The sequence below is a fragment of the Dipodomys spectabilis genome, unplaced genomic scaffold, assembly GCF_019054845.1.
Source record: "Dipodomys spectabilis isolate Male_0828 unplaced genomic scaffold, ASM1905484v1 ptg000289l, whole genome shotgun sequence".
Classification (NCBI taxonomy): Eukaryota; Metazoa; Chordata; class Mammalia; order Rodentia; family Heteromyidae; genus Dipodomys; species Dipodomys spectabilis.
Window position 1 is genome coordinate 3,915,973 of NW_024870966.1, and position 10,070 is coordinate 3,926,042.

Here is a 10,070-nt window from a genome sequence, read left to right on the forward strand (position 1 = left end):
GACTGGGATTGAGGAAAGAGCAGCAGATCGATGAATAAATGAGCCCCAAATTAAGCCTACATGAATGTAATCAACTGATCTTTGGCAAAGGAGCAAAGACCATAAAACAAAAAAATCAACAACTAAACACCCACATACAGAAACAAAACAGACCAGGCAAAGTGGCTGACAGTTTTAATTTCGGGTACTCTGAAGGCAGAGATTGGAAGGGTCAGACTTAAAGGCCGGCCTTGAGTTAGTAAGACCCATCTCGGGTAATAAGCTGGGGGTAGTGATACCAGCTATTTGGAAGGCTAAGGTAGAAAGACACGGTTTGAATCCACCATCGAGAAAATATGAGCTCTTACCTAGAAAGTAACGCGACAACTACTAGGTATATGGATCGAGTGGTAGAGAACCTCCCAGCAGGTGAAGCGCCCGGAGTCCAAACCTTGGTATTTAAAAAGATACCAGCAAGGGTGTGGTGTAGACCCCTGAACGCCCAGCTCTCATGAGGCCGGGGCAGGAAGATCTCGAGTCCAGCGCCATCCTGCACTGTAGACCCTTTCTCAAAACACGCGAAAGCCAAACAAAGCCAGTCAAGAGCACCGGTGTGGACCCGCAGCTTCGCTTTTCCTCCACTATGCCGCCAGAGGGCGCAGCAATACCTCAGGTATGCATATGCGCATGCGCGCGCGCCGGGCTGCGTTCCGCAGATCCTGCCGCCGCGCTATGACGGCCGCGGAGGCCCGGGGAACGGACCGCGAGGGGCCGTGCACGCCGGGGCTCTGCGTCCTCTGCGGCCTGCCGGCGGCGGGAAAATCGACTTTCGCGCGGGCGCTGGCCCGCCGGCTGCGGCTGGAGCGGGGCTGGGCGGTGGGCGTCCTCTCCTACGACGACGTCCTGCCGGAGGCGCCCCCGGACGGGGCGGGCGCGCGGCCGCCGGTCAGCACCCCGGGCGGGGCGGGGCGGGGCCGGCTGGGGGCGCGGGGCCCGCCGGGCCTGGCTGCGGGGGTTCGGGCCTGGGCTGGGCAGTGCCTGGGGATGCAGGCCAGACCGCGGAGGACGGACGGGAGGACGGAGAGCTGGCTCCCGGGAAGGCTCGGTGCACCGCCGTGGAGCGGTGCGTTTGTGGGTGCGCTGCACAGTCTGCGCGGGCGGGGGGGGGGGGTCGTTTTTTATTTGAAGGGGTCTATATTTCCCAGGTTCGACTTCAACTCCTGGTTTAGGCCGGGCGCCGGTGGCTCACGCCTGTAATCCTAGCTACTCAGGAGGCTGAGATCTGAGGATCACGGTTCAAAGCCAGCCTGGGCAGGAGAGTCCGTGAGACTCTTATCTCCAAGAAACCACTCGGAAACCGGAGGTGGCGCTGTGGCTCAAGAGGTGGAGCGCTCGCCTTGAGCTGAAGAGCGCAGGGACAGCGCCCAGGCCCAGAGTTCAAGCCCAAAAATAAAGATCGGCTGAGCCTTTCTGGCAGCTGAGATTACAGGTGTCTAGGGCAGTTAAGCTGAGTTCGGTGGAGGCAAAGCGGAAATCCCCCTCCTAGTCAGATAAATGCCAGTTAATCTCTTGGCAAATTCCTCCTCAAGCAGTAAAAAGATCGCTAAAAGATTCTGCCATAGCCAATTTATTGGTCAGTGCCTGAGTGTGGATGAATTCACGCATATGCAAATCAAGTATGGTGAGACTCTGAGTGTACATGCACCGGTGCAGTGTTTAGCGTGTGGAAAAATTCTGGATCTTTTCGTTCTTGGTTAACTGTGAGGTAGATACATCAGGGTGGCACAGGATTTACTTGAATGATATTTTTACCAGTCTGGAGAAAGCTGAAAGTTGTCACTTGCTATATTTTGTATTTCTCCCTCGCTTTTTTTTATTAACGTATGCTTTTCACTCTTTCTCTAGAGGCATGGGGATCAGTTGGCTACCATAATTAGAAAATCTCACCTTTTATGGAGGGATACCTGTTTGCTTTTTAGGATGTACAGGTGATGTTTTGTATGTAGTGTGATCTTAGTAAGGCTTGGACAGGCAGGAGAGAGATCTGTCTCCTGTCCTTGTATTTTCCTTCTACTATTCTTTGCAGCCCATAACCAATGTAAGATTGCTTGTGTTCTCAAGCCACTTATTTTCTTCCCCACAGTTGGCTTCCTTTATCCTTCCCAATCCTGCCTTGACCCAGGGAACTTTCATTGACTTACCTTGCTGTGTACTGCCTTTTGGCAATTCAGGTTCAAACCAGCACCATTTTATCTTAGCTTGGCTGTTTTAATTCAGCAAGATATTGATCTTGGCTCCCCTTTTTCTTATACAGCAGTTAGCTCTCTTTATTTCCCCAGTTGTTCATTCATGTAATAAGACATTTATGAAGCACCTGTTAGGTGCTAGGCACTTAGCTGGAGGCTAGGTATACAGTGAACTGGTGACCTGGCAGGGAGATAAGAGAGCACACAGGCCTCAAAACCTTAGTCCTGCTGGAGTGGAGACAGACTATGTATAGAGTGGGGTGTCTTGATAGTAAAGGGAGGGGCTGAATTCTCTTCTGCACGTTGAGTCAGAAAGGTTCCACATAGCACTGGGAGATTTGGATAAAAATTTTCCAGGCAGAAGGCAAAGGATATATGAAGACAAGAAACCAGGACAAACAAGGTGTCCTGGGTAGAGGGCAGGGTGCAAGTGAACTCAGATAAACCATCCTTACTAGACATAGTCTAATGTAAGATCCTATTCTTCCGTTTTTTGTAGCCATCTCAATGGAAGACACTTCGACAGGAACTGTTGAAGTATCTGGAATGCTTCTTGATGGTTGTCACTAATGGAGGTCAAATGTCTGCCCCAGCTAACATTGCTGAAGCCATGTGGGAAGATTTCATAACCTGCTTAAAGGATCAAGATTTGGTAATTCCAGTAGTATCTGAGGCCCAGTCTTGCTACGTCTTGGCAAAAACTGTCATTTCCAGACCTTTGCTTTTGGTTTTAGATGACAACTTTTATTATCAAAGTATGAGATATGAAGTCTACCAACTGGCTCGAAAATGTAATTGAAATATTTTCTTCCTTGTGCATGATTAGATTTATTCATATTTTTAAAATTACTATTGTCAGCCGGGTACCGGTGGCTCACACCTGTAATCCGAGCTACTTAGGAGGCTGAGATCTGAGGATTCCCCTTCAAAGCCGGCCTGGGCAGAAAAGTCCATGAAACTCTTATCTTCAATAAACCACCAGAAAACCAGAAGTGGCGCTGTGCCTCACGTGGTTGGGCACTAGCCTTGAGCTGAAGAGCTGAGGGACAGTGCCCAGGCCCAGAGTTCAAGCCCCATGACCAACAGAAGAAAAAAGAAATTACTGTCATGCCAGGTGTCTGGCTCATGCCTGGAATCTTAGCTACTCAGAAGGCTGAAATCTGAGGAGGGTGGTTCGAAGTAAGTTCAAGAGCAGGAAAGACTGTGATGCTTTTATCACCAATTAACTCCCCCCCAAAAAAAATTCCAGAAGAGGAGCTGTGACTCAAGTGATGGAGCACTAGCTTTGAGCAAAAAAGCTCAGGGACAGTGCCGGCTGGGAGTGAGAGTCCCAGGACTGGCACACACACATAATCACTATTGTCGTTAGAGAGAGTTTGTTGGATTTAGGAAGTCTATGGATTTAATATTAGATATTCAATATTACAAGTGGAATTTGTCCTGCTGCAAAAGGGATGATTTATCTTATCTGATATACATGTATGTATATATGTATGTATCTGTTTCACATTTGGTCATTTAAAACTGTTTTCAGATTCATTAGGCTTTTGCCAGCTCTATTTAGATTGTCCTTTGGAGACCTGTTTGCAGAGAAATTGCCAGAGACCGAAGGCAGTGCCTAACGAGACCATCCACCTGATGGGAAAAAAGATAGAAAAACCTAACCCTGGGAAAAATGCTTGGGAACACAACAGCTTCACAATTCAGAGTCCAGCATGTTCTATGGAGGCCAGGTATCCTACTCAAAGCACCCTACCAACTCAAACCATTCTTCCCTGGTGGCTTAGCTGATCCACACCCAGACCCCATAGTGTTGTGTAGAAGAGCAAACTGAATTCCAAAAGATCACTTTGTCCAGAGTCAATGAACCTGTAACCGCTGGGTTCTGAACCTACGTTTGTTTGTACAGTAACTATCAAGAATGTAACTTCTCCATGAGGTCCCAGGGAAATGATAAGTAGAATACATCTTTGATACTCTTGCCAAGGTACAACAGTCTAAATAGAATGTCTGGTAGTTTCTTTTTTTTTTTTTTGTGGGTCGTGGGGCCTGAACTCTGGACCTGGGCACTGTCCCTCAGCTCTTCAGCTCAAGACTAGTGCTCTACCACTTGAGCCACAGTGCTACTTCCCGCCTTTTCTGCTTATGTGGTGCTGAGGAATCGAACCCAGGGCCTCATGCATGCAAGGCAAGCACTTTACCATTGAGCCACCTTCCCAACCCCCCCTGGTGGTTTTCTTACAGAAAGAAATCTGTGGGCTGCAGGTATAGCTCAGTGGTAGGGCACTTGCTGAGCCTGTGTAAGGCCTTGGGTTCAAGATCTAGCCTAGCAAAAATAACGTTCCTAAGAATTGATGCTGGATCATGATTTGCTTTAGAACTGTAGTAGTAACTTTGCTAATAGACATATGTGAAATTCACAGGTTCTGGGGTCTGATGCTCCATTCACCACAGTTGTACAGCAACAAATTTCTAAAAGAAATTTCATTAATGATGGAAATGTCCATTTGCCTCATCAGTATGGTAGCAGCAAGCTACATGTGACCCTTTAGCACTTAAATGTATCTGATGTAGGACTGGGAAGGTGGCTTAATGGTAGAGTGCTTGCCTAGCATGCATGAAGCCCTGAGTTCGATCCTCAGTACCACGTACCTAAAAAAAGCCAAAAGTCGCGCTGTGGCTCAAGTGGTAGAGTGCTAGTCTTGAGGAAAAGAAGCTCAGGGACAGTGCCCAGGCCCTGAATTCAAGTCCCAGGAGTGGCAAAAATAATAATAATAATAATAATAATTGCTTGAGGTTGGGAAAGTGGCTCAGTGGTAGAGTTCTTGCCTTGCATGCATGAGGCACTGGATTTGATTCTTCAGCACCACATAGCCAAAAGTGGCACTGTGGCTCAAGTGGTAGAGCGCTAGTCTTTCGCTAAATAGCTGAGGGACAGCACCTAGAGTTCAGGCCCCATGACTCACACACACACAAATGTTTCTGATGCAAATGAATACAGGAATGTAGGTTAGAAGTTATATGGTCTTGAATAGACAGTTCTCAAAGTATGTTGTCCACATTTTCCCAGTTTTTAAAAGCTGATTTTTAAAAGGTCATTCCTCAAAATTTTTAGTTGTCAGGTCACTTTTTTTAAATATAAAATTTTATAAAATTAACATACCCCAAACAAAAATTGTGTGTAAGTGACTATAAAGTTCATCAAAATAAGTTGTTACGGTTGCCATTTGTGGTAATATCTTGACAAACTTCATATGAGCATATAATGAGTTGGTTGCTACACTTTTGTGGGATAGTTCAGGCTGTGTCCTTTGGAGTGAACGGTGGGTTAGGTTTCTGGATATCCTGCGAGAATGGCATCAGTTATCTCACTGCTGTGACCCGAGTGAGATGCAAAGCATGTTTCTGTCATGCCGTAATCTGCAGTGTGGTTCTGGGTCTTAAAAACCTGTTGCCTATGCTTATACCCAAATAGTCATGAGGTAACTGAAGGGGTGGAGGTTGAAAAGCAATCTTTTCCAGGCTTCTCTGAAGTACTAATAGCAGCAGGAGCCACCAAGCACACACACACACACACACACTCAGTAAGAGGTGTGTTTTAGAACACCTGCTATATATACCTCATCCAAACTTCACAACTCCTTAAGGGGAGAAACCACTAAGGCCCAGGGAAGGGAAGTGATAGCCCAGGTAGAAAGCCAAGGGGCCTGATGGGGTCTCACTCCAAAACCTGGGCTCTTCCCATTGACAGAGAAGACTATGTACTGAGCTCAGACTTCAAACTGTTAAGTTCTACTCCCTGTGCTCTGAATAAAATCCAACTCCTGACCATGACTTCCATGTCTTGATAACTCCTACTAGTTCTTCAGTATCACATCCTGCCATTCTCCTGCCCCCTTGCTACTAACAAACCAACTGGCTTTCTCTTTTCCATGAGCATAAGGAACTTGTTCTTGGCTTTGTGCCTGCTGTTTCCTCTGCCCTCCTTACATCCTTCAGCTGACTGCCTGGCCATCTAAGGGATGTCAGCTGGGTTCTCCAGTCACTCATGAGTGCTTGGTTTACTGTCACTCATCCTTACCATACACAAAATTGGTTTTTGCTCAGTTCATTTACCTGTCTCTCACCATTACATTATCCATTTGGAAGTGTAAGGATCATGTAATATTTCCCAGATTAGCGCAGTTTAACATAGGTAGTTGTACAGTATTTTTCATATAAAATGGTCAGTAGTTATTAAATGAATGGATTTTACCTCTGACCAGTGAAGAACATTGCTAATCCTTATCCAGAAGATAAGCAGAAACCAGACTTTCTGGAATGCTTCAGAAACACTGCATCTTTCTTTGGGTATTAAGATAGGACTTTTATGGACTACAGTCCAGAATTTAATAGGGAAGGTATTAACTTCAAAGCTTAATAATGTATAAAATGAGTATTTTGTAAAGGGGTGGGGGCTAGTGTGGCTGCATTTACAAATGAAAGGCATTTTGTTTAAGGATTTGTGTTTGGTGTAACACAAGATCCTTTAGTATTAATACAAGTTTTTCAAAAACCACGTTTGATATAAGAACTTACTGTATTTTATCCCACTTTCTCCATAGCCTTGAGGTGACTGATGTATTGCTTACTGCTTTGGAAAATCCAGTAAAACACATTGAAGACAATGTGGAACAAAAGGTCAGTCTTCCAGTACAGACGGGAGCCAATGAGAAGGAACAACTTGGATGGGCTTTTGAACGTTTAGTGAGTAAACTTAGTGAGTAGATTGAACGGTTAGTACTAGAGTAAAAATGCTTCATCACTGGCTTGGCATCTCACTAGCCTTTAGCTTCTGGTCTCCACTTGCAGCCGGTGCTGGCAGCCTGTGCTTGTGCTGGTGACCAAAACCTCCAGTTGAATGATTAGGAACACTGGCAACTGTTGATGTTACCTTGGGAGCATGCAGTATACTAAGATGGGAACATTTACACTACAGAAATAAGCCAATGCTCCACATAGGTTTGGACAAGTTTTTCTTTCCTGAAAAGCCAGTTATTAGATATTCTCCAGGATACTGCCAGGGACCACAGTTCATTACCAGATGTAACTTTTATTATCCCTTCAATGAGTCTGCTACATTCTTTTTGTTGTTGTTGGTGGTGGAGCTTGAACTCTGGCCCTGGGCGATGTCCGTCAGCTCTTCACCTCAAGGCGAGTACTCTACCACTTGAACCACAGCACCACTTCCAGTTTTCTGGTGGTTTACTGGAGATAAGACTCTCAGACTTTCCTGCAGGGGCTGACTCTGAACTGGGATCCTCAGATCTCAGCCTCCTGAGTAGCTAGGATTATAGGCGTGAGCCACCAATGCCTGGCTGAGTCCCCTATATTCTAATCATTTCTTGTATGAAACTGTTCCAATAACAAAAGTTTGTATCCCACAGGAAACAGACAGAATAATTTGTTCTGCTAACATTCTTCATAAAGTGGATCAGGCACTCCGAAGAACTGTCTCTCAGACCATGAAGGAAGCAAAAGGTATGTTGAATTGTTAGGCACTGTTTAGTTACTGTGATGACTCTCCTTCACACTCAGGTAGTTTATCAGCTCCCAAAGCTTTTGTCATGTTTCCAAATTTACAGTTCTGTTACATGTAGCTTGAATTCAAATTCTGCCCCTAGAATGAGGGTGTTCATCCATTTATCCTCCTAATTAGTTTACCAACTGGCTACTTTTTATTAGGCCTTTTCTAAATACTGGGAAATCAATAGGAAGCAGAACATTTTACCAAAAAAAAAGAAGACAAGAAAGTAATTATATGAATATGAGTGCTCTGAAGCAGTAGGGTAAGGCTTGTAGAGTGGTAATGGTAACAGGAAGGCTTCTCAGAGATGTTCAAACAGATGTGAAGGATGGACAGAACAAGCATATATCTCAAAGCCCACTCCAGACAGCAGACACATGATGAGCAAAAATACCAGAGGAAAAGGTGTTTGAAATATTCTGGAACAGAAGAGCGTCTACATGATCAGCATAGAGTTTGCACAAGGTTAATGTATTATAAATCTGAATTTTACAGATAAAATGTGTGGCAGTTAATAATTGTATAAAAAGAACTTGAATGTTAAATTTTGATTTGTGAATCAAACAATACCTAACATTTATTTACTTTTATATGCTAAGTACTTTATGGTTTATGATCTTTTCAATCTTGTAAGGTGGACATACTTTACAAATAGTGTCTTATATATACAAAATCTGTTTACAGCAGCATTATTACTAATAACCAAAAGGTCACTAGACATGTCCATCCATACACTAAAATATTATTCAGTAAAGTAAAATTTATACAGGATACAATATGGAGAAGCTTAGAAATAGCCAGGTGCCAGTGGTTCAGGAGGTTGAGACCTGAGGATCAAGGTTCAAAGCCAGCCTGGGCAGAAAAGTTCATGAGACTCTTATCTCCAGTGAACCACCAGAAAACTGGAAGTGGAGCTATAGCTCAAAGTGCTAGAGCACTAGCCTTGAGCAAAAGTGCTCAGCAACAGCACCCAGGCCGAGTTTAAGCTCCATGATCAAAAAAAAGAAAGACATGTATATACATACACATGCACACACGCACGCACACGCACGCGCACACAAACACACAAAATCACAAAACACAATATAGTATATGACTCCAGTCATGTGAAATGACCAGAGTAGGGAAATCCTGAGATAAAGTGGGTTAGAGAGGGCTGGGAAAGTGGCTCAGTGGTAGAGCACTTGCCTTGCATGCATGAGGCCCTGGGTTCGATTCCTCAGCACCACATAAGCAAAAAGAAAAAAGCTGGAAGTGGCGCTGTGGCTCAAGTGGTAGAGCACTCGCCTTGAGCTGAAGAGCTGAGGGACAGCGCCCAGGCCCAGAGTTCAGGCCCCACGACCAGACCCTCCCTCGCCCCCCCAAACAAAAAAAAGTGGGTTAGAGATTGCTTACAGGTTATAGGAAAAGATAAGATGGTGGTTAAAGGGTGACAGCCAAAGGGATTTGGGGTTATAAAAATATTCTAAAATTGACTGGGAATGGTTCCATATGAATATTCTAACTTCTACTGTATTGAAGTTTAAGTGGATAAATTTATGGCAAATATATCTCAATAAACTAACAAAATCTCAGATTCTCAGTACCACCACATTAGTTTCTGTACTGAACAGAGCAGATGGAACATTCCATCATTGTAGAAATGTTCAACTGAAAACTCTTCAAGGTATTAGAAGTTCCAAAACTAAAATGTCATTTCTTATTTCTGCTTTTATCCCTATGGAGGCTATCCTTTTGAGTTGGCTATCTTTGCTCTTATTAACCAAAAATAATCCTCATTTGTCTTTTTCTGCTCATATATTTCACAGTAAGTTATTTACATTCTCTGAATTGTTTCACACGACTTTTCTGGATCACATCAATGTGACCTTTTGTCTGTAATTATAATGAAACCATGATGATTCATACCTGGTTTATCTCATGTAAACAAATTAACTTCTTTGACAGTCCAGATTTAATAATTTGAGACTTATGTTTCTACTTTAGATGAGCAAATACTTCCTAACAACTTGAAGCTTTTAGCAGAAGATCTCAACAAGCTCAAAGCAGGATTTTTGGAAGACCTAAGACAAGGAAACAAAAAACACCTGTGCTTCCCACAAACCACTGACATATCAGATGTCATCTCTTCTTTTTGTAATGAGAAAGACAACATCATGCAAAAGTATTTTTCAAAGCAACATTAAAATTTCTGAATTTCCAGTAAAATATCTGATTTGGCTTAAGTTTTTGCAAAAAAAAAAAAAAAAAAGTTTAGAAAGTTTTATCTTACCAAATAT

The 10,070-nt window shown here is 43.9% G+C and overlaps 1 protein-coding gene across 1 annotated transcript; it reads left to right on the forward strand.

Annotated features, from left to right (window-relative positions):
• Positions 1–706: 706 nt before the first annotated feature.
• Positions 707–10,001, forward strand: Pstk (phosphoseryl-tRNA kinase). The gene is made up of 6 exons (XM_042701294.1): positions 707–924; positions 2,725–3,016; positions 3,760–3,958; positions 6,830–6,905; positions 7,652–7,745; positions 9,778–10,001. Exons 1-6 carry the CDS (start codon positions 712–714, stop codon positions 9,975–9,977), a joined length of 1,074 nt encoding a protein of 357 aa, XP_042557228.1. The 5' UTR covers positions 707–711; the 3' UTR covers positions 9,978–10,001.
• The last annotated feature ends 69 nt before the right edge of the window (positions 10,002–10,070 follow it).

Excerpts from the sequence above, each read along its gene's own strand:
- Pstk (XM_042701294.1), top strand. The coding sequence starts at position 712 with ATGACGGCCGCGGAGGCCCGGGGAACGGACCGCGAGGGGCCGTGCACG. Across the intron at positions 925-2,724 it reads GGGCGGGCGCGCGGCCGCCG|CCATCTCAATGGAAGACACT; the intron begins GTCAGCACCCCG and ends CGTTTTTTGTAG. Across the intron at positions 3,959-6,829 it reads GCATGTTCTATGGAGGCCAG|CCTTGAGGTGACTGATGTAT; the intron begins GTATCCTACTCA and ends CTTTCTCCATAG.